The 24,187-nt window shown below is 53.5% G+C and overlaps 1 protein-coding gene across 2 annotated transcripts in view; it reads right to left on the bottom strand.

The window, feature by feature from the left end:
* Positions 1 to 1,611: 1,611 nt before the first annotated feature.
* The window catches only part of KIAA1671 (KIAA1671 ortholog), a 172,642-nt gene continuing 150,066 nt past the window's right edge, over positions 1,612 to 24,187 (bottom strand). For both annotated transcript variants that reach the window (XM_090290567.1, XM_090290566.1), the window contains 7 exons: positions 13,340 to 13,458; positions 11,474 to 11,726; positions 9,939 to 10,113; positions 8,159 to 8,274; positions 5,623 to 5,756; positions 3,482 to 3,564; positions 1,612 to 2,283 (listed from right to left, as the gene is read on the bottom strand). In XM_090290567.1, the coding sequence (XP_090146693.1) occupies positions 3,486 to 3,564; positions 5,623 to 5,756; positions 8,159 to 8,274; positions 9,939 to 10,113; positions 11,474 to 11,726; positions 13,340 to 13,458 (876 nt within the window). In that variant the 3' untranslated portion in view covers positions 1,612 to 2,283; positions 3,482 to 3,485. The remainder of the gene's footprint in view (positions 2,284 to 3,481; positions 3,565 to 5,622; positions 5,757 to 8,158; positions 8,275 to 9,938; positions 10,114 to 11,473; positions 11,727 to 13,339; positions 13,459 to 24,187) is intronic.

The raw sequence follows: 24,187 nt of genomic DNA, 5'->3' as shown, positions 1-24,187 counted from the left end.
GAAGGGCGAGCTGGGCATGGTGAGTACAGGGGTGATACTCAATGAACGGAACAGGTCATTTTCTACTGTAGCCTAAGAAGGGACCGAGGGGCCCTTCCCACCTCCGAAAAGGCAAGGAAAGCAGCAGCCGAGAAAGAAGTCAGGACACTAGGAATGTCCCGTGGGGCACCTACTGACCCGGAAGCTACCACATCCACATTGTTACAAAACATGAAATGGGCCTTAGACAGCAACGAGAGTTAACTGAAGCAGTTCCAGGAGGAGTTAAATCCCCAAATGGCCAGAGGACTGATCAACCACTCACTTAGGGAATGACAAGAACACAGCTGTTGGCAAGCAAGACCCAACCTCCAGACACAGAGGCCCCGGGAGGGGCAGGCGCCAGGGCTGACAACCGCCCATCAGTGAGTAGCCAAAGCTCAGCCCACGGGAGTCCAGGAGGGCGCCCGGTCCCTGTCCAAGGTGCTGAAGCACAGCCACTCTCCCTGGCAGGCGTCTGTCCTAACCTGGAGAAACAAGACAGCGCTCCACCCCACCCGCTCCCCGAAGAGAAGAAAGTGGTGGTGGTAAAGGGAGATGACAGAAAAAGAATGAAGGGCAGAGACACAGAGACTCCTGGAGAGGTGGCCGGGGAGAAGGGAGGTAGACTTTGACACTGCTGACAAATCATGGATTTATGAAGGAAGATTTCCGTCTTCTGGGAAGTCGCGGGGGGGGTGGGGCATGCCGGTACCACCCCCTTGCCGCTTCCATGTCTAGTGCTGTGCATGTACCCGTTCATGAACTGAACCCCAGGACCCCTCACCAATCACAGGGGGCCCCCTGCACTGTCCAGGCATCTTTCTCACCAATGGGCATCTCCCAGGTAAGGTTGGCACGAAGTTTATGGCACAGGCATGGCAGGTGGCCAGCCGGGCATTTCTGGGATGTTTGCTGGGGGCCTGGGCTTCACAGGGGGAGGCAGCTGGTGTTGAGGATTTCCAAAGAGGACGGAGTAGAGACAGCAAAAAATAATAATAATAATAATAAAGGAGGCAAGGTAACCATGAGGCATCATCACCTAGGACCTAGCACTTCTGACCAAAGTCCCTGGCCTGGCAGGGGGGCGGCGCTCCCCTTCCCCCCAGAAGAGCTTTCAGCAAGACGTCCCCCTTCCTTCATCTGCACCTAAAAAGAGCACTTGGTCAGGGGGAGCCCAGGGCGAGGGCTGGCAGAAGGAAGAGGCGGGAAGAAACACAGGCCCCCTCACTTGTGCACGTGTTGAGGCCCGTGGGGAAGGGCTCTCCAGTCTCCAGTGCGGGCAGCTCAGGCGGTGTTCAGAAATGGCTCCGGAGGACAGCGTGCTCGGGGCGGAGAGCTGTGCGTGGGGAAGGCACTGCCATGTGGGCTGCAGGTTATGAACCCTTGCGGCCAAGGGACCAAGGTCACGCCTCAGAAATCAGAGCTCAGAACGCAGAGAAACCAGGAACGTATATACAGGGGCGCCGATTGGAATTTCCAAAAAGCTTGGATAGGGATCAGATATAACCTGAGATGATCAGATACTTCAAGCAAAGCAGTCACGCCTCTTCCCTTCCGTGTCTGAACGTAAAAACATATATACACATCAGATTCCAAGGGGGGATTGGCTGATTATTGCTTTGTCGCCTTCTAAAGCAAACAGGAATGACACCCAATCCAACAGGCCCACTATGCTCATAGCTCCACTAGAAGAATAGCTGTAAGGATGGGTATGTTTGAAAAATCAGAGCTGCTGATCCTTTGAGAGGCCAAAAAAGTAACTGAACCCCTTGCCCCGTGGTACTGCCTTGGACGGAATTAGAGCAGGAAACCGAAGTCTTCCTGAACAAGACTTGCCCTGGGACGGGGAGGAGAGGGGCAGGGGGAGGTGCTTTCACAATTCAGTTGTTTTCCAGAACCCTGGGAGACGATCCAGCCTGACATCCATGTGCCCGGAGCTGCTGCTGAAGTGGGCAGAAATGCACATTTTTACATAAAACCCCCCCAAACCGCCACTTGGGCATTTCGGGCAGCCTGGCTTCTTTCCCAGCCTGCAGTGCTGTTGGGGAGATGAGCAAGTGCTTGAGGAGGGTGAGCCTTTCCACCCCGATCCAGGGAGTGCCTGCGGAGTGGTGGTGGGGCGCTGGACAGCGTTCTGCACCGACCGGAAGGGCGGGCCCAGGCAGGGAACCATTGTGCAGGCAGGAGCGGCAGCAGCGTGGCCTCGTCTTGGGGGCTGTGACAGTTAAGGCTTCTGATCATTGGATGTGGCAGTGGCCCTGTCTGGAGAGGAAGGGAGAGTCGTGTCAGTAGGGGGGACAGGTGGCCCAGTTTCTCTCGACCATCAACCCTTTGAACCTTTTCTGGTATTCCCCAAGACGGCCACCCCAGGAGCCACAGGCCAGGGAAGAGGACGTGGGTTTTGTTATTGCTTGTTTTTGTTCTGAGGGGTGCGGGGAGGAAGGCGGCAGGAGGCTGGACGCAGTGGAATGAATGTGGAATTTAGAGACAGGGCCAGGGTTCCAGCCTCAGCATCCTCAAATAGACTGCCGCAGACTCAACTGGGACGGCACGTGTACCGCCCTAACACAGGACAAACGCAGCTCCGCTCCCTTACCCAGAACCCTTCGACACAGATTTACTGCGGAATTTAGAACGTTTTTGGAGTTGATGATATACCAATATACACACATATATGCATATATACATATTATGTAACATATGCAACACCCCCACAATCAAGCACAGAAAATGCCCGCAGGGTAATGTGTGCGCATTCCTATCAGGCGGGGAAACTGTAAACAGCATGAAATCCACGCTGCCATCCAAGTGTTGTCACTTTGTGAGCTGGAAATGCCCCGCTGTCTGTCTGGATTCCAGGTTTGTGGACAGGCAGCGGCGGGTCCCCTGTGCTGCTCGCCCAGAGCTGAGGTGCCCGGGCCGTGGGTCGGGTGCTCCCCTCCACAGGAGGTGCAGTCTCAGCGAGCCCTTGGGACCACGGGGCCCCACGGGTGCTGTTACCCCATTTTACAGGTGGGGAAACTGAAGTCCAAGATGCTCAGTGGTTCGGGACCTACACCAGGGCACACCTAGTCACTTGTTTTTTAAATCTTTTTTCCCAATTGTTTTTTAGTTACGTACATAGTATATAAATAGAGAGATTGGGGACCTTTCAGGTTAAGCTGATCTGTGATGGGCTGTCCTCTCGCTTTGTAAAAGGGGACTGAAATGCAGAGAGAAGGGCCGGCCAGAGCCCGGGTTGCCAGACTCCTCGGCCCTGCCACCCGGGTGGCCCAGCTGTGTTTTTAGCCCTAAAGAGGGGACAGATCATTGCCACACTCTTTCCGGGAACCCTGAACACCCACACCCAGGGTTTTCCTTCTCTGTCCTGGGATACAACACCCCAAGCCTTCCCGCCCACCCTCCCCACTCCGGGAATGGCAAGCTCTGTCCAGGTCTCCCCGCCAGAGCCCCTTCCTACCTGGTCAAGCCTGATTCTCATACAGGCTTTGCCTCTTCTTCGACTTCAGCTCCTTTAGCCACTGGGGTGAAGGCTCTTCGGATCTGAAACCACACAGCCAATGAGAGTCAGGTGTGAGCGAGACCGGGGGCGCCTTGCAGGCAGGGCTGGGAGGTACCCCACTCTCCACCTGCCGTGCCAAGGTGGATGCTGAGCAGGGCGCTCACAGGGTCACGTGATTGACAAGCAAGAAACAGCAGTTAGTCAAAGCGCCCACCAGTGGGAATGTTAAATAGATCATGGTACACCCGCCCTCTGAAATAACCTGCAGCTATAGAGTCACGCTCAGATAAAATTCTCCATATCCATCCAACCACCTGCCACCTAAACACCCATTCATCCCCTCGTCTCTCTGCGCCCATAAATGCCTGCGATGGTGAACTGTATGTGCCAGCTTGGCTGGGCCACGGAATCCAGATGTTTGGTCAAGCATTACTCGAGGTGTTTCTGTGAGGCTATTGTCTTTGTAGATGAGCATTTAAATAAGTAGACTTTGAGTCAAGCAGATTACCCTCCCTACTATGGTGGGCCTTATCCAAGCTGTTGAAGGCCTTAACAGTAAACAAGACTGGCCTCCCCCGAAGAAGAGGGAATTCTGCCAAAGGACTAACTTTGAGACTCAAACTGCAACATCAGATCTTCCCTGGGTCTCTAGCCCGTGGCCTGCTCTGCACATTTTGGACTTGCCAGCCTCCAAAATCATGAGAGACAAACCCTTAGTATAATCTCTCTCCCTCCCTCCCTCTTCCTCCCTTCCCTCTCTCCACACCTCCCTCCCTCCCTCTTCCTCCCTTCCCTCCCTCCACACCACCCTCCCAAGCCCTCTCTTTGTGTGTGTGTGTGTGTGTGTGTGTGTGTGTGCACTTCTGATTGGTTCTGTTTCTTTGGAGTGAACCCTGCCTAATACAATGCCCACAAGACATAGTATATAATAATACACTGAGTAATAACAAAGATCCTTTGGGGGTGGTAATATTCATTACCCTTTTTTTAAAGCTGAAGGGCACGCAGGTGTTCAAGTCCTCAAAGCCCACGTGTACAGTGCAGTGAATTTTCTCAGGGTGAATACACCGAGTAACAACTATCTCAATGGTAGCGTTTTGAGGGGTTATTTTCTTAACTACTTCTTCATGCGCTTTTCTGTATTCTCAGAATCGCTTGTAGTGAGAACACACTATTTTCACAAAAACAATAAAGTCAATGTTCTTAAGGTTTTTTTGAGAAAAAAATTATGCTTATGAAGATTGTGTAACAGCCGTGGGAAAATGGTTATGTGAAACATGTAGCCAGACTGCATACAAGTATAATCTCAACTGCATTAGAAAAAAACAAAAAACGAACGGAGAGATACCCACACATTGATAATGGTGGTCTGGGGGGAGGGGGGAGCAGGGGTCAGTTCATAATTTTATTTTCTGCTTAATACTCCTTCCATATTTTCTAAAACTTCTACGATGAGCATGTATTACTTTTCTCATCAAGCAGAGGCACACCTAAGGCCTGACTCACGCTGACCTCAGAGAAAGCTCCCAACCCCAGGGTCCTGGAGGGCTCAGGGGCGTCGCTCACCTGGCTGGGGGCGCAGTGGGGGGTCTGTGGGGAAGGAGGCCATGGAATCCAGGACTATGAACTGTGCTCTGAGCCTCCACCCCGGCGGCCGCAGCGCGCCATCCGGGGAGCCCTGGGGACGGGGATGCGCCAGGCTCCTGCCGGCGCAGAGCAGGTCCAGCCCAGGAGCGACAGCCGCCCCACGAAGGGCAGCTGAATGGAGTTCAGTTTGTTTCATTCAGCTCGGCAGTGCGCTTTGGTCTATTTTGCCAGGTCTCCCCTGTTCTTCTGAGACAAAGGCACAGCCCTGGAGGGAAACCCTCAGGCTCCCCATCAGTCTGGACTAGCTCAGTAGTCTCGCAACAACAAGGCCCTGGATGTCCACACAGGACGTGAAAAGAGGAGGGAAGTGAGGCCCCCGGGGCCCATTCCCGGCCCCCACCTCCGTGGTTTTTAGTTATCAGAGAGCGGAGAAGTCACGTGAACAGAGTTCTGCTGCTAGACGTGCACCCTGGACCTGGAGTGGAGAGGCCCTCACCCCCAAGATCCCTCACCTCTCGTCCTTCTCAGTGCTGGGGGGCAGCACGCGACTGCCCAGCTGGAAGGGGGACTTGGGGCTCTTGGGCTGCGGGGCCCAGCCCGGAGACTCGCTGGGACTATCCACCTCTGGCTTCTTGTGCAGCTGAGCCTGGGGAGAGAAGAGAGCCGGGCCTGTAACCACCTGTGTGTGGGGGGGGGCAGGGTCCCGTCCTGTGGCGCTGTCACTGCACGGTGACCGCGGGCCTCCACAGGCAGGAAGCACAGGGGCAGGGGAGATGCCGCCTGGCCTGGGAGAGTAAGAAAGACCCGAGGTCAGGCTTGCTGTCCAAGCAGCCAGCCCTGACCGCTGGGAACCAAAGAACCAGCACCCGAAGTCCGCAGAGATGATCTGCAGCTGAAAAGCCACCATGCAGTGTCCTCAGCACAGGTCACTCCATCTCCTTTAACTTCTGAGAACCATGAGTGGAGATCCTAGCAGCCAAGACTCACCTCTGTTCAGCCCCTTGGCACCTGCATCCATTTGGATAAAATGCAGTTTTTGTCGATCCAACAGATCCCCACGGGGGAAGGGCAGGGTAGGTTTTCACTCATTTGTGGAGGGCGCACGGGGAACAGAATGACTTAGAATGGTGTGCACAGACCTCCCTTGGGGCACCAGGTGTGTGTGACGGTGGCAGGCGGCCTTGGTCCGCGACGCAGTGGTGGGATGGCCCCCGGCAACGGCAGCCATTCCACCGTCCTCCTGACAGCTCTGTGCATGAAGCACCCTGTGTCTGGGTGCCACCAGGCACGTTGTGTGAGAGAGGTTTCCCCATTTTACAGGGGAGAAGCCTGAAGGTCAAAGGTTGAACGGTTTGCCCAAAGCCTCACAGCTTTCATGCCCTGGGATGGCCCCCAGGTCTGCCCACCTCCAACTTCAGGGCTCTTTCCAGAAGGATCCAGGCAGCCTCCTCTGATTGCTGACAAATGCTGAGCATGGCCCTCAGCTGAGAGCAACCAGAGCGGACGTGGCTTCCCCCAGCCCAGGCGCTGCATTAACACGAATGGCAAGTGCCTGGTCCTCACAGAGGACAGTGGCTCCAACCTGTATTCAGGGGCCTTGGGGCACCCATACTGAAGCCCCTCCCGTAAGCAGGGCCAGTTCACTGCCTCCTGGGATAGGCTGCCTTTAAAATGCCATTTGTTCCGATGCTTAAGTAAAGCCAGGAAGCTCCTGGCTGCCGAGAGAGGCTGCAAGAGTCCACATTTGAAGGCCTGGAACGTGAGTTCCAGGGACAAGCGTGCACATCTGCTGTGCGTTGGCTTTCTGTTCTTGCAAGAAATGACGTGAAGAGCAAAACTCCTGTCCACTGAAGGGGCGGGATGCCCACGGCCCCACCGCAGGGGGCTCTGTGGCCGGCACGGAGTAAGTACCAAGGTGAGAAATCTCACAAACAACCCTGCCTCTTCACCTCCATTTCCTCTCCAGTAAAACAGGAGGGGAGAGCTCCCTTCTGCAGTGTTGCTGGGGGCACGGAGTAGACACGCAAGTGCATGGTGCCTGGTCCAGAACATGGGGTCAAGAGGGTCCCCTGTTTCACCCAAACTAAGTACCGTTGCTCCCAGGACCATGAGACATGACTGGTGGGCCTGGGGTGGGGAGCAGGGAGGTGGCCCAGCCCGGCCCCGGGGATCCCACAGTCCAGCTGGGATTCCAGATTCGTGAGAGGGCCACATGGGGCCAGGGCAGGCTAGGCTGGCTGCGTCCTCTGGAATGGGAATTATCAGTTCCTGTGCGCGCCATCCCTAACACACCAGATTCGAGGGCATCGGGCTGCATTTTCTCCCTCTTGTTCCGCTAACACCCAGCTCAGGTGAAGCATCAGCCCCTTGACAGATGAGTACATCAAAGCTCAGCTAGGAGACTGAGCTGCGCGGCAGGCTTGGGGGTGGGGGTGAAGGGACACAGGGTCACTGGCGAAAGGCACAGAGGTTAGGTTCACAGCCCTGCGCCGCAGCCAGTGTCCTGGGTTTGGTAACACACTACGGTCGTGTGCGGTGTTGTCACTGGGAGAAGCCGGGTGGGGGGTACACGGGAGTGATCTGTACTAGCTTTACAACTTCTTGTGAGTAAACTATTTCAAAAACGAGGGAGGGGGAAGGAAGGAAGAAAGGAAAGAGGGAAGGAAGGAAAGAAGGAAGGAAGGAAGGAAAGAAGGAAGGAAGGAAAGAAGGAAGGAAGGAAGGAAGGAAGGAAGGAAGGAAGGAAGGAAAGAAGGAAGGAAGGAAAGAGGGAAGGAAGGAAAGAAGGAAGGAAGGAAGGAAAGAAGGAAGGAAGGAAAGAGGGAAGGAAGGAAGGAAGGAAGGAAGGAAGGAAGGAAGGAAGGAAAGAAAGGAAGGAAAGGAAGGAAAGAGGGAAGGAAGGAAGGAAGGAAGGAAGGAAAGAAGGAAGGAAGGAAGCAAGGAAGGAAGGAAGGAAGGAAAGAAGGAAAGAGCAAGAATCCCAGGGTCGGTTCTCTCTGTTTGGTTTGCTGCCGGGGTGGAGAGGAGCTCAGGGCGTGGAGTTGGTACCTTTAGCATTGCCGGGTCTACGCCTGGAAACAAGGGCATCCTCTGGGGATGGCTGACAGGTGTCCTGGGTGGCTTCTCCTCATCATCTGACTCTTCTCTCCTGGGGGATTTCTCTTCTGTTGCCAAGAAAAGGGCACCAATGTCACTGGCAGCCACCATGTATTGAGGTGTGCGTTCCAGATCCTTTGCACACAGACCCTCCCACAGTCCTCACAATGGCCCCGACAGAAGCTATTACTGGGCCACTGTACAAGTGAGGACAAATGCAGGGACCTCTTTGGTAGGGGCAGGAAAGGAGACAAGAGTAGTTTCAGTGGCTGACATGTGGGGCCATGCTCTCGGGGGGAGCGGGGAGGAGTTCTTCTGTCTATGGAAGGGCTGCCCAGAGCCAGAACAGGAAGTCACCTTCCTTCACCCTGAGCCCCCCTTTCTGGAGCTGAACCCCATTGCCATGCTCCACCTTGTAGGTGAGACTTCTGGGAGATGCCCTGCAGGTCCCCACTCTTCCAGGAGCGAGGGTGAGGAGTTGCATCCTGCTGGGACTAGGACACAGGAGGAGTGAGGGCAGGAGCGAGGCCCAGTCCTTCAGGGCCCCAGGCCAAACAAGAAAAGTACGGAACTGGGGCATGTTCAGGACGTGTACCCCAGACCTTCCCCAGTGCCTGGCCGGTTGCTCAATGCTGCCAGGGACCAGGAGGCTGCTGCCATGTTCTAGCGGGAGGCAGACTGGGGGGGGGGGTAATCTTATGCTTTTAGGGGTAATTATGTACTTTTGCAACCATTCTGGTCTTGCTCTAGACAGTGCCGTGGAATTTGACTCAGAAAACCAAGAACGTGTGCAGAGAGAAGTCTTACTCAAGGCATTTAAACATTTCCTTGAATAACAGGCATGAGATGGGAGTAGGAGAGATAACCCTCCAAGAAAGGAAGGCACCCGGTCAGAAGCTATGCCCCTCACTCAGCTCTGAGCCTGGTCTGACATCGACTGTTTGCCAAGAACAAATTCCAAATGAGCCAAAGTTCCCCCAGTAGCTTCTTGGGCACTAAAGGCTACATGTGGTGTGGGGAGATCACCTGCTATGGTTTCCGTTACAAGAGAAGATTTTGCTTCTTAAAACTCTTCCATGAATCTCTGTCTACAGATAAGGTCTAACTCCTTGGTAGAGAATCGAGACTTTCCACAAGCCGGCCCCGCCTGCGTTGCTGGCACAATTCCTGCTTGAACCACTTAGAGGGGCCCCTACCACACACACACAATGTTCTTTCCACGCCTCTGCCCTGTGACCTGTTAATATTCTGTCTGAACTACCTTTCCCTGGCTAATTCGTACCTACCCTTTAAAATTCAGCTCAAGATTGATACAAAATGCAGCCAAAGAAACCCTCTGAGGAAAATGTGTAGCCTTAAAATAATTCATTAGAAACCAAACAAGGCAAATAATAAAGAAACTGATCTTTCAATTCGACAGTCTAGAAAAAGACCAGCAAAGAAACCTGAAGAGAGTATAGGATGAATTTAATCAGGATAAAAACAGAAATCACAAAACCCCTTTTAAGTGGTGGTTCTGTCCTTTGCAACCTGCAAAACGCCAATTAATATACTATCCTCCAAAATTTCTTTTTACTTCATTTCTAATAAGCTATGTGGAATAAGAAATCAACAGTTTGCTGTGTAATTATGTTCTAATACCCTACAGCCTTCAAGCAGGCAAGTTCTTTCCAGTGCTTAACCTCCATCCTCCCTGCTGTTCACGCGGCATCAGCGGAGGCGAGGAATGTACCTGTTGAGTCCTTGAACATCCACGTGCTGTCGGCCTCCTCCTCCAGGGGAGACCTGCTCTCTGACTCGCTGAGCCGGCTGCGCCGGAGGGAGTGGGAGATGGGAGCCCGGCGGCGGCTCCTCTTGCTGAGCTGCACCCGGGTCTTGAGGGCACTTGAGTCAAGGACTGAGGTTTGCTTTGGGAGCAGCAGGGACAAAGAGGGGGAAAAAGTGAGGGGCCATTCATTGAGGACAGGATACCACCCAAGACAGAGGCACACATAGCTTTGCTAATGCACAAGATCCTATTTAGGTGGCACATGGGCCAGCATTTCTGTATTTCAATAGTAACCCAACACCTGCAGCCAAACTTTCTCCAGGAAGCAGATCACGTAGGTTGATTACAATGGATATGGAAATGGAAATGCCTTCCCCTCCTGGTGACATCAATACGAACAGAGAAGCTAAAGCAATGCTCATACACAGCAGGAGCCCCATAAATGTTTGTTGAATGACTAACTGAATACATCACCTAATTCAATCCTTATCATCCACACCAGGTCCATGTTTCTATTGTGCGGTGCCCCAGAGGAGACATTCCTCATCTATGTCCTTACTCAGAGGTGCCAGTGAGATCCCCTGACCATACTTAAGAAGGGGAATCCCTTCAGGTCCCTTGAGGAAGCCCCACTCCCAAAGCAGTGGTGTGCCTTCGCTGGTGGAGTCTGGGAAGACGTCCCTAAGAGTGTGGGCGTGAGGCTTTACTGCCAGGAGAGCAGGACCCTTTTAGATTCTGTAGCATTCAGACGATGCATCCTCAGGAGGGTGGGAGGGCAGCCCTCTTGTCAGGGAGGGGAAGAATGAGACCTCCATGTCTTAAGGACTGACAAGGAAAATCTGCCTGACCCCTGCAGGTGGGACTCCTGGGTTGGGGAGGGGAGGGAAGCAGACAGGCACTGGTCTGGCAGGGGCTGGAAAGGAAGGCAGTTGGACCTGGGCAGCTGACATCCTGGAGGGTACTTCCACGTGGAACTTGGAAAAGCTGAGTTCTCAGGGCTGGCCCTGGGGACCACAGAAGGGCTACCCATGCCTGAGGGGTCTTGCCTTCTGAGAACCATGACCACCCATTTGCAGAGACTCGGATGCCCCGGTACCAGGGACATATCTCATTCAGCAAGGCTGTGGTGAGAGCACCCGGCAGGGTTGAGGTCAGACTTCCTGCTCACCTGACAGGCATGGGCTAGGATGAGTTTTAATGTGAACACGTGTAATTGTATTTGAGGCTGCAGAGGCCAATGTGCTGGTTACAAGTGGAGAAGGAGGCTGAGGCTCAGGGCAGTGAAGGCATTTGCCCCAAGACACACAGCTGGTGTGTGGCAGGTGCAAGCCACATGCAGACACCAGTCCCAGCTCAGACTATGCCTTCTGCACCCTCCAGAGGGGTGCCTGGCACACGGATTCTACCCCTGAACAGGGCAATTCATCAGGAGATGCTAGAGCATTCCTTTAAGGAGAAACGACGGGTTCCCACACAGGCTCCCGGTTATATGAGCTTACATCGATGAAGGAGAAGTCATCTACTTTCTTTGCTGAGGTGTCCGCTGGGGGCAGCCCCTCTGTCCCATCAGTGGATTCTAGGTCGGTGCTGGAGCGGTCCACGCTGGTGCTGCGCTGGTCCCTGGCACAATCCTGCTGGTCGCCGGTCGAGGTGGCCTCCGTTTGGGAGGACAGTGAGGACAAGCGGCTGCCAGAGGGCTGTTTCCGTGCTGACGCAGCACTGCTGTCTGGGGACGGGGACTCGGGGGCCAAGCTATGGGAAAGGAAGGAGGGGAGACGCGGTCATGCAGGTGCTTCAGAGACCTGAATACCAAGTACAGGAGGTGGCAGAAAACAGGGTGTGGGCTGTGCTCCCCACACCAGGGAACAAGAGACAGAGCATCCCAGCAGGAAACCCATTCTGGGCACACAGCCAGGTGTTGTTCATTGTGCCTCTAGAGCACCTGGACGGGGGTGCAATGGGAGGATTAGCCTCCTGAAATTAAATATTAACCTCGCTAAAGATGAGGAAACTGAGGCACAGAGATGCGAGGTAGCTTTCCCAAATGGGCGGAACTGACTCTAGCATCCATGTTCTTGATCTTATACTTCCAGAATTTCTTCCCATGACAGTATACTCAGGTACCACTTGGATAACGGGAGTCACATACAATAGAAAATGTATAAACAAACCACATCGTTAAATTAAACAGGCTCCCCCTGCCCATAAAAAAGACACCAAAGTCAAGAGCAGAGGGAAGCCTTATGCTGAGGAAGGGTGTGCAGGCACCCCAGATACCACCTCCCCGGTAGGAGGGTCTGTCCTAAAAGACACCCCCCTCCCCAAGCTGCCCCCTTAAGCAGAACCTTCAACCCCAGTGTATTGGTGCTTTACTTCAGGAGCACAGCCGTGCTTTTTGTAAGTTCTGGGATGTTCCTATCACTTGAAATAGGCAGGACTTTAGGGCGTGGGGAGGGATTGAGCCAAATCCACAAAAAATAAGGAGAAATACCACGGAGGGGGCAGCAGATGGCGCTGCTACCTAGGGCTGTGAGCACAGCAGCTCCTGCGACCATCCGGGCGGGGGCGCTGCAGTGCCTCTGGGAGACAGGAGGGGGCGCCCACTCACTAGTGGGGAACCCAGGTCACTGTAACGGCGCGGGGATTGTAGACCCGGAGAGAGAGAAGAGGCCAGGCTAGCCCACAGCCAGCTGGGTGGCGCTGGGATTCCAGCCCTGTCTGCCTCCTGAATCCGGGCTCACTCCACAACCTTCGGGCTCTGCCACAGTCACATTATTCCCTCCCAGCCAGGCTGGCATCTGAGAGCCCCATAAACCGTTAATAGTGGCAATATTAAATGCAGACACAGCCTATAAAGCCGCATGTTCCAGTATTTATAAACATAGAGATACTGGAAAAAAGTCTAGAAAGACAAAAAACATTAATGGAGGTTATATCTGTATGCTGAGATTACTGGTGGGTTTCACTTTCTTCATAATATTTTTATTGTGGTAAAATACACACGACATAAAGTTGACCGTTAGTGGGACGCGCACCTGTGCAGTGCTGTGTGCCCATCGCCACCGTGTGGCTCTGGATCACCCTCATCACCCAGAAGGAAACCTGGCGCCTGTTTAGCAGCCAGTCCCCAACTGCCCTCCCCTCCAGCCCCTGGCAGACACCAATCTGCTTTCTCCGTCCATGGATTTGCCTATGCCGCACATTTCACATACTATTTATTATTATCTTTTAATAATTTCTCAGTTTCCGTTTTACAAGAATGATTTACTTTTATAGTTACAGACAAAACGAGTTCCAGGATTCAGACCCATGACGCACGCCCAGACACCCCACCCTGCCGCCAGAAGCCCGCTGGCCCTGCCTACCTCTCCCCGCTCTGGGGCTGGTCCGTCCACGTCCCATACTGGCCATCGGCTTCCTGGACTAGGGTGTCGGTGTCCTTGGGCTCAGGGGGCCTCCTGGAGAAGCACTGTTTCAGCTGATCCTACAAGAGCAAGCCAGCCAAGAGGTCACTATCAGGGGAAAATGCTTAGAACCTGGTTCCAGCTGACAGAACGCGCTGCCCCCAGCTCCAGCCGCCCCAGCTCCCTGCTGTGCCCTCAAGAGGTCAGTCCAGATGTCGCCACTCGGCGCTAGTGTGACCAACGGCATGGGTTTGCCCAAGACATCACAAGACATAGGACTATCAGTGCTGAAGCCGTGCAAACTGGAACAAAGAGGTCCCCTCCACACCCACAGGGTCCTGCTGGGGGCCCCCCGACACCCCTCAGTGCCCATCCCCACCTTGCACTGCAGTGAGGCCAAACTTCTCCCCACCTTTGATGCTCCCAGGACTTAACAGTCCACACCCCCCATGTGCACCTGACGCCGCGTTCCATGGTTGCCATGCTTCCCCTGTAATGACCCCCCAGCACGCTATCCATGGAGCCTGAGTTGTGCGCGGTGTCCACCAAGCTGTTTACCCGTCACCTCGCTGAACGACATGCAGTCCCCCGAGAGCCTGCGAGGCGGAGCTTATTATAATCCCCATTTTACAGACAAGAACGTTGAGGCTCAGGCAGTGAAGTGGCATGCCCTGAATCCAAGAGCCAGTGAGTGGCAAAGTGGAACTCAAACCCGGGCAGGGTGCTTGGACCTGGAAGTCCAGCTGTAACCGCTGGGCCCCGGGTGGCCTGGATCCCGTGGAGAGCGCGCTGGTTACCACCAAAGGGGCAGCCGGGGCTGCAGGGCCTGGCCCGGAGCCCGGCACATGGCAGGGAGCCCGCACATCTCCATTGAATGAACTGCCAGGTCCTCAACATGTTCACTTGCGAGAAGACGGAGCACTCAAGGCGAAACCAACCCCCAAGCCGCTGGGCGCCCACAGGCACAGTCATAATTCAAACGGCCTCGGCTCCTGTGCTTTGAAGGATGTTCCCAGAGACCATCTTTTGAGGGGATGACAGCAACGTTGCCCTCGGCTCCAGGAAGACCAACAGGGAGTACATCACTTCTGTGTTCCATCTGAGGTCGGCAGGAGCACCCTGCATATTCAGAGTGTTCCTCTTGCTCAGGAACCTCCCAAGGCTCCTTACTGTCCTCCTACTGAGATCCAATACCCCTTGGGTATCAAGCCCCAAATTTCCTGTCCAGCCCCAACACCCACCCCTGCCCCAGACAAACGCTCCACCCCACTGTCCTCGCACCCCCCACCCAACCCCACACACCTCACACGGGAGTTCCTGGCCTTGGGCTCCGCCTGTGCTGCTCCTCTTCCTCCCCATCCTTCCCACCCAAAGCCACTGCAACCTACGCTGAGCTCTCCCGCTCCTGAATTCTTCCTGCCTACCCCAGACCCACCTCTGTGCCAGGAGCAGTGTGACATGCAATTTATTAACTTGACAGACATTTACTGAGCACCTACTAGGTGCCACGCACTGGGAACCGTGGGTGGCATCACAACACAGATGACATCTCTGAGAGTCAAGGGCGGACACCCCGTCTTTGTTCCCCACGCAGAGCCTGCCTGGCACCCAGGAGGAACTCAGTAGAGGTGGCACAACTCTCTCCTCAGTCTCTCTTCCTCCCGGATGTGGGGAGCGCACCCCTTCCCAGCTTCTGTGGAACCACCCTTAACAGAGCAAGCACGTGCGGTCCAGCGGGAAAGCTTTGCTCTGAGACCTTCGCCGGCCTTGCTGATGCACACAGAAGTTACAAGGACTCAGTAAGGAAACAGCAGTCACCCTAGGGGCACAGATGCCAGTGAGAGCTCCTAGCGCAGGACCTGGCCCCATAAATGCCCGCCTCCTTCCCATTCTCTTTCTGTCACCTTTTGGGGACACTTGTGCACCCCGTGATGTTCGACAGGATGCTGTGCTCAAGGTATACGCAAGGACGGGAATTCAGAACAACCCCGTCAGTCACTTCCAGGAAACAGCCACACTCCCAGGCCCTGGTAACAGCCACTATCTGAACAACCCCCATTTCACTGCCTGTAGAAATCCTTTCTTGTTCTAGTGACAAAAACAATGCGTGTTTGCTGTAAAACCACAGGAATAACATTTGACAATAACCCATCACCCAGTGACGATAACCCGGCACAGTCCTGTCCAGGATTTCCCATGGGTCCATTTATCTGCATCATCATCTTTAATGGCCAAAGAACCTTCCACTGGATGTATGGATGCAGCATGGTTCACGTAACCAATCCCAAGTGGCGGCGCATTTAAGTGGCTGATATTTGTCACTGTTCTAAACCAACAATATGACGAATGTCCTTGAGGTTAAAGTGACACAGCTCCGTGATCATTCCCCCTAAGGAGAAACCCTTAGGTATAGAATTGCCAGGTCAAGGGGAGAGATTTTTAAGGGTTTGGCTGCTGGTGAGTGAGCCAAATCCGGGAGCACCCTGTGGGGCGGCCGTTAGCACACTTTAGAGATGAAGTCAGTCCCACTTGGGGAAACTTGGGTGCGTTTGTTTCGGAAGGTCACCTGACATGTTCAGATGCCCAGCACCCTTGACAGAACTCTCCCTGGCACCTGGGAATGGAAGTGGTCATCTGCGTGTGCGCCCAGCGGCTGCCTATTTTCAGAGACGTGACAGAATCAGCCTTACTCGATCCCCTGCGGGGGTCATGGGTTGGGTTCAGACACCAGAGGCTGGGGCCCCAGGGTGCTTCTGGGAGCACTGATGTTGTTGCCGAGGGCGCTACACATACAACTGCAAGTCATGCTGGGCCTGTGCCCTGAGTGTTTTCTAAACTCAGCAGAAGGCAAGAGGGGTGACTGCTTGGGGAACAATTCACAGCTCAGGGCAGGGAGCTTGCTGTCTCGACGCCATCCCAGCTGTGTGGCCTGGCCAAGGACTCCACCCATCCAAGCCTCAGTTTCCTCAGCGGAGACACAAGGCTTGTTTGGAGGCTTCAAGAAATGATCTCTGGGAAGCATTAAGCTCAGCGCCAGGCACCTAATAGGTGCTCAGGAGAAGGAACCATTTTCATGACCCTCCCCAGAGTCAGGCTAAGGGACGGACCCTTAGCAAAGCATGATTCTTCTCAGGTCCTTGAAATTCCCAAGACAGAGGTAGGGATTTGCAGGCGGGGCCAGAAATCAGAAGACAAGTTTTGTAGGATGCTGAGGGGAAAATCTGGCCAAGAGACAGGCAGTTGCTTCCTGACTGCCTCTGGGTGGCCCCAGAAATGGCGGGGTCCATTGCTGGGTCCAGGCTTCCATCGTTCTGGTCTGTAGGTCCCCCACAGAGGGAGCTGGAGTCCCAGGGCAGGGATGGGTGTCTTCTCCCTCTACTGCCTATGCCAGACTCAGGATTAGAGGGGAGTGTCCCTGGCTCCTCTGTCACTCTCACCCTTGTGTCCCATCAACCCCCAAGTCCTTCAAAGTCTCATTCCAGAACATTCTGTCCAGCCTCAGTCAGCTCCAGGGTCCCCCTGCCTCCCTCATCTCTGGCCTCATCACATGTATTTTCTGCACATTATACTTTCAAAAAGCAAAATCAGAGCCTGCAGGGTCACTCAGGGTAAAGCTCCAAACACCTTAAAGGTGGCTTATGGGACCTCCATTAGTGGGGCTCTTTTAGTGCCCCTTCCCCAAGGTCCTCTGCCCCTCCTCTACCCCCACCCTCACCTAGACCCACCCACTAGCTGCTCCAGCCTTTCCTCCCCTCATATTCCTCAGTCCACTCTCCCTCACCTGCAGACCTGAGCAGCCCCACTTCCTGGCTGTGGTTCAGATTTCAGCTTTGATGGCTCTTCCTCCAGGAAGCCTTCCCTGAACTCTCCCCCAACTAAGGTTGGCTCAGCCCCTTCCCCACCCCCATCCTGTCCCCTAGGCCTCAAGTCTCTATGTCCGTGCTGACCAACAGGTAGCCACTAGTCACATGTGGCTGTTTAAATTTAATTTAAATTACTTAACATTTAAAAATACAGTATTCCCTCACTTATCGCGGGTATTATGTTCTAGATGCCCCCCCCCCCCCCCCGATAGGTGAAAATCTGCGAAGTAGGAACCTTACACTTATATATATTTTAAGGCTTTATAAACCCTTCCCACATACTTATAAACCGTTCCCACTCCCTTATCAACCTTTTCCACACTTTTATAAACACTACTTATGTTCTTAAACATATTCTACACTCTTAAACCTACGTAACTTTGACAACATACGCATACAGTGCCGCAAAATCCCACAATATAGCAAAAAGTCTGCAATAAATAAATATAATATTTAATCCCGCGATACAGTGAGGCCGCGATAAGTGAACCGTGATATAGAGAGGGACTCCTGTACTAAGAATTCAGTTCCTCAGTGGTAGTAGCTTCATTTCAAAAGCTCTACAGCCACATGCGGCTACCATATTGAACAGTATATATACAGAACAGTTTCATAGTTGCAGAAAGTTCTGGTGGACAGCTCTGCTGCTGAACTTCCCACATTATAATAATTATAATTGACCTGTTTCTTTTCAGTCTGACCTGGGATGAGTACTATTCCTCGAACTAAAATGCCTGCATTTGAATCCAGGCTCCATCACACAGTAGCTGTGTGACCTTGGGAAAGTTACTTAATGTCTCTGTACCTCAATGTATAGACAAAGCAGATGTGAAGTATTTGGTTGCATGCCATCTCAGTCACTACTCTTTCCCACAGACTTCCAAATTGGAAGGGATTCAGGGATTAGGATTATCTAAGGGAATTCACCTTATAAATGAGGCTTAAGGAAGCAGGCTGACTATCGGATCGGTACTTTCCCCAGTCAGTATCCTGGTTACCTGCACAGACTCCAAATATTTCACGTCTCCTCATGGTAGCAGACCCTGGCAGCATTTCAAGTCAGCTTTGCATCCAGGGCTACAATGCCTTGAGGTGAGCCACATAAAAAGGCCTGAAACTCTTCTAAAAACTTCCTGGAAGTCAGATTTTTAAAAATTAGCTTTAAGTCAAGATGTTCTTCCAATTCAGTTTTGCCTCACAGGCTATAAAAAGCCGCACTGCCTGCAGACAAGGGGATAGCTGCAAGGGAGCCTGAAAATACACGATGAGCGGAACAGCTGTCGGGGGAACCACATGCCCAAACGGTCCCCTACGTGGGCCGTGCACTAGACTCTTCTGACGTGCATTTCTGATGTCTCTCTAACATCCCCAATCTGTAGGTCAGCTGTCACTGTCAAATGAGGATCAACACGTCTTATGGTTTAGATCTTCACGGCCCTTGGAATCCTCCCTTTTCGGGTGAGACACTGAGGCCCAGAAACAGGAAGTGCTGTGTGCAGCTCTCAGTTCTCATGGCGAGTGAGAGGCAGCACTGGAGGGACTGGAACCCAGGTTTCTGGGCTCCTATCCCAGCGCTGCTCCCGGACTCCCAACACCCACCTGCCCCCACCATATTCAGGAAGCTTTCAGATGCTCTGACGAGGAAATGCACACTAGAAAGCTCTAAAACACCTCAAGAACGTTGCAGGGTTAGGAACCACGTGCCAGGACGAGTTCCCCGAGCCCCGAGCCGCAGTGGAGGGAGACTCCGGGTCCCGGCCTTGCAGGCGAACAGGAGCGCCTCAGCCCAGGGCGATGACAGACAGCACTGTGGCCCCAGCCCGGGAGACCAGGAGAACAGACACCTTTCAGGGCTGCGTTTCCACAGGCTGTCACACGTCCCGAAATTTAAAGCATGCATACCCTTGACTCAGCAATTTCAGGTCCAGCAATTTATCTCAAGAACATCATTAGAACCGCCTGCCAAGATCTACGAACATGGATGCTCCCTGCAGGACTGACTCAGTGCAGACCCAGGAAGGTGGGAACGGGTGAAATCCAATACGATACATTCACACAATGGAATCCACACAGCCCAGGGAATGCAACGTTCAGAAAGAGCATTTACTGCCCCTGAAAGATGTCTGCCTCATACCAACAAACATGGGGAAAAAAAAGGTACCAAAACAGCATGGGTGTCATAATACTAATTTTGTAAAAATAGACACATGGGATGCACATGAGTATAAGCAAAGGGAAACCTCTTGCAAAGTCCCACAGCAAACTGCTACCGTAGCGCCACCTGCGGTGCGGGGACAGGCTGCCTTTTCATCACTGATGCTGGTTTTGTTTAGTATCCACACTTGACATTTTACATCTCAATATAACCTGATGATAAAATAAAATAAAGTCGTACCTCCGATGCTATCCTATCGTACACATCATGAATGAAGAGCAAACCGGAAGGGTTCCTCACGTGCTAATCTAATCAGAGTCTGCTGGCTTCTCCTGTAAAGGGCCAGAGAGTAAATATTTGGGGCTTTGTGAGCCATCCGGTCTCTGTCCCAAATACTCCGCTCCACCATTGTTACCAAGAAAGCACGCAAGCAACGTGTGAGTGTGTGCGACTGTGTTCCAATAAAACTTTATTTACAAACAGGAGGCTGGCTGCATTTGGCCCCAGGCAGTTTGCTGATCCCTGATCTGCAGCCTTCGCCGTGGGCCAGTTCCCCACTGCTGTGTCCCAGCACTTACGCACATGCCCGGCCTATAGGAATTGTTGAAAAGATATCTGTTGGAAGAATATGTCTTTTAAAATAGGTTTTTTGCAGTGAGTGGGTGTGAGCTTCTTAACCAGGAATAAGAACGTAGTTAGCAAGGGGGCAGGGAAAGGAGAAGACATTACGCCTGCATGTATTTTGGGGTGTTTGACACATCCGCCTAAGAAAGAACCCTGAGTCAGGGCAGCACTTGGTGGCCCACAGCTGACGGAGCAAGTCCGAGCAATTCAAGACGTGCATCCCATCCCCCTCTGCAACTCGACACCCCCAGCTGTGCAGGGAGCCCTGAGGTCACGGGGCCCAGGCTGGCCTGGTCATCTTGCTGTGTCTTGGTGCCCCTGAGAGCCGGCTGCTCCTTCTGGTCCGGTGTCGGGGTCCAACGTGCACAAGGACTGAGCGCGAACAGTGATGATAATATTGAAGGCTAATGCCTTCTCATGTTCTCAACAACCTTACGCAGTAGGAACTGTCATGGGCCCATCTCACAGGGGAGAGGACCGAGGCACTGAGAGGCAACCTGGCATGCCCAAGGTCGCAGAGTTTAGACAGCGGAGGAGCCGGGATCTGAACACAGTCTGCCTGATGTCCGGGCTTCAGCTCCCAAAGCCACTGCATTCTCCTGGCTCTGGCTAGATACGAGGGGCTTTGCTGGGTCCTCAAGGACCATGTCACAGACAGAAAAGCAGACGGCCAGCGAGGTGAAGGGGTGCCTGGCCAGGCCCAGAATACAGGTGCCCTGACTCCATCCCTAGGCATGTCCATTGATGGGGGGCAGGGAGGGGTGGGTTGCAGACCCCGGAAGGGGAGAAGGGGAGGGCCAGTAGGCCGAGGATCAGCTGAGTCCCCGGCTTGATACGTTCACCCCGCACCCCCCAACGCAGGCTCTTATCTTCACGTAAGATACTGCAGCCTGCAGGGCCCCAGGTCTGCGCCACTCTCCTCTCGACCTCACCTGTTTGCTCTGCCTAGGATGCTCCGCCTGGCTAAGTGCCGCTTCCTCCAGAGCCCACAACAAGAGTCAGCCCCTCCCAGAGGCCTCCCTACCCCGCGCCTGGGCCGAGTCCTGTCCCTCAGAGCCCTGACCTCAGGTGGTGGCTCTAAATCACTTGCATGGTTTGTTGGGCACCTGGCCCCCCAAGTACACGTCATGTCCAAGAGAAGAGAGCTGAGCCCTGTCACCACGGGATGTCCCATGCTTAGTTACAGTACCCAATGCTTAGTAAGTGCTTAATAAGTGCTTAGTACACAGGAAGAAAGGGAGGGAGGGAATGAAAGGGAAAATGGGGCCAGGGGAGGCAGTTAGGCCAGAGGAAAAGGACGAGGACAGGGATGAGGCTGGGCAGAGCCTCAGCCCTCTCCCAAAGCTGCCAGCAAACACTCCACAGCAGCCCTTCCTGCGAACCTGGACCCCAGCTAGTAGGGGGTTAGGGCAGTTGGTGGGCTTCTGGGCAGTCCCTAAGCCCCCTCAGGTCACAGCACAAGCCAAACGTTGCCCCAGCCCTTGCCCAAGGGCGGGGGTGTGGTGCCCCCCAGGGCAATCGGTGGGGCAGCAGTCGCTAAAGCCTCTCAGCAGGATCTAAGAATGACAGTGCAGGCGTGGGCAGGTGTGGCTGAGTGTGTCAGCTTGGAGAGGGGCATAGCTCAGGGTCACTTGGCTGGAGTGGCTGCCCATGGACTCAGGACACGCCATGGGCATCACGCAGTGGCACAGGAAGGTCTTGGGGTTGTCTGAGATTGGTGGCGAACTTGCGGTGGAGGAAGGAGAGTACATGGGTGCAGGGGAGGCAAAGAGAGGCAGAGAGAAGCGTCAAGAACAAAGGCGGAGCAAGAAGAGAAGCGAGAGAACACAACCATGACTGAGAAACACGCAGAGACGGGTCCTGAGACAGACGCACGGGCGAGTGACGAGTGTCTGGGCCCCAGAACGAGGGGCTGGACGGGCCCCCCTGGGCTATGGGCAGTGGCTCCGCCCACAAGAACACTCCTGTTCCTGGGCCCCATCCCCTGACCCACCGCGGCAAATCCAGCTCTGCTTTCTGCTGTGACTGAGCCCTGCTAAACCTCGACTTTCCCGTCTGTAAAAGGGGCACGAGGATGCACAGGGGTGGTGGGAGGATTCTGTACGTGTCTGTGAGCGCCGCAGGTGTCAGGCACGTGCTAAGGGCCCAAGAGCTGCCAGCTGACCTGATGAGGATGATGACGATGTCTACGGTTTAGTTCCCAGAACACATGATTTTAACAAACACTCTAACAATGCGCCCGAAGGAGGCCTAACAGTCGCGCCATTCAGCTGAGAACAAAGGGGCTGCCCCAACCAGACCCTTGAGTATCTCCCTCGACCTGGACATGAGTCTGCTGCTCCCTTGCCATCGGCACCCAGGGGAAGGTGACCTACAAAATGAACTGGCCCCCAGCTCTGCCCCGCAGACCTGTCACCCTCCAGGGCTGAGGCACCCACCGGCGCACATAGGCTGCAGAGTGACGGCTCTGGCAGTGACACACTGTCTCCATGGGACAAGTGCATCACCCAGACTGGCAGGGACACACGTCTGCAGCTGGTCCTCAGGAGGCGTGTTTGGTTTCTGCTGGGAGTGCCCGACAGGGCTCTGGATCAAGGGCTTCCTTGCTACCCCGACGGCCACAGAGGCTATAAACAGAAATGACAGCTGGGCTGGGGGCCCTGGTTCCTGTCTGCCTCAGAGGCCGAGGCCCCAGGCTCCAGAAGCCCAATGGGCAGCCTGCGGCCTGTGCTCTGGGTGTCCAAGGTGAGCAAGGAAGTGCTAAGAATAGTAGTAACCTGCCATCTAGTTTCATTCCCATTTAACATCCCCATTTCTCAGATGACGGAGTTGAGACTGAGAAATTAAATAACAACAACATTAGACAGATATGGTGCTTACTGTGTGCCAAGTTGCTCCATTTAGTCCTCCCAACAGCCCTAAGAAGCAGCTACTGTCATTACCCCCACTTTCCAGATAACAAGACTGAGGCACAGAGAGGTGAAGGGACTTGCCAAGGGTCTCATGAGTGAGGGAAAGAGCCTGATTCAAACTCAGGCACTGTGCTCTGAATCAATGCCCTGCTACTGCCCCCCTCCCACTCTACAACTCCTGTTAGTAATTTACCCAGGAAATGTCACTCTGGGAGACTTCTTGGTATAGTCCCTCAGCCGCTGGCCAGTCCCGGCCCCAGGTCTGCTTGGAATGTGTCCATAAAGCACAGCTCCGGTATCACCTCCTCCAGGAAGCCTCTCCCGATTGCCTCCACCCACAGCTGAATGAGGTCTCTCCTTGGGGCACCGCAAAGCCCCCTGGGCTCAGCCCATCAAAGAACTTATGGTGCTGGGCTGTGCTTAGTGTTTGTTTGACTGTCTCCTCCAAACTGTGAGCTCCCTGAGGGCAGGCACTGAGGTCTGTTCACCCTCAAACCTCAGAGTCAAGTTAAGAGACAGCCACTGTGGTAGGGAGCAACTGATAAACAGATGAATGAATAAATGAGTGAATGAATGAACAAACCCATAAAGGATCCCCTCTCTATGTCTGTGAATAATATGGCTGTTTATTCAAACTCTTGATATGTATGAGGACTGTCTATTTTTTTCTATATGCTCTTAACATCTAATTTTGTTACTTTTAAAATAAACCATTTTTTCTAACACACCACATTCAGCATGCTGACAAACAATGAAGTGGGCTGGCTACTGTGATTATTTTTTAAGGTGCAAAATAGGAAAAATTGATTCAGGAAAGTAGGACAATCTCCTAAATAATCAAAACCCTTCGTGCAGGGGAAGGGAAGGGGCACAGAACATTCTAGAAGTACTGAGATACACTTGTATAAAAAGAGACACATTCAATTTCTCTTTGAAATTTAAAGTCCTCCTAATAAAAGGTCTACAGTTCTAAAGTTAGGATGAGGCAAGGGAGAAGAGAATTGGGTGTTTTTGTTTGTTTGTTTGTTTGCTTTTGTTTTAACGTATTTAACCTAAACGCTAGGAAAGCCATAATGTGGAATACTGTTTCTTTGTACGAAGGCGTGAGGCAGATGTGTACGTGCTGACAGGGAACGGCCTCTGAGACACCCTGTCAAGCGTATAAAGCAAGACATGGAACGACAGGTGGCTCGTGCCGCCCCTTGTCTGTAAGGGGACAACAGAGGACGTAAGCATCTGAAAACGTGCACGCATC

The sequence above is a fragment of the Furipterus horrens genome, unplaced genomic scaffold (genome assembly GCF_987537825.1).
Source record: "Furipterus horrens unplaced genomic scaffold, mFurHor1.1.pri manual_scaffold_11, whole genome shotgun sequence".
Lineage (NCBI taxonomy): Eukaryota > Metazoa > Chordata > Mammalia > Chiroptera > Furipteridae > Furipterus > Furipterus horrens.
The sequence above is the reverse complement of the archived record's forward strand: the minus strand, read 5'-3'. Positions and strand labels throughout refer to the sequence as shown.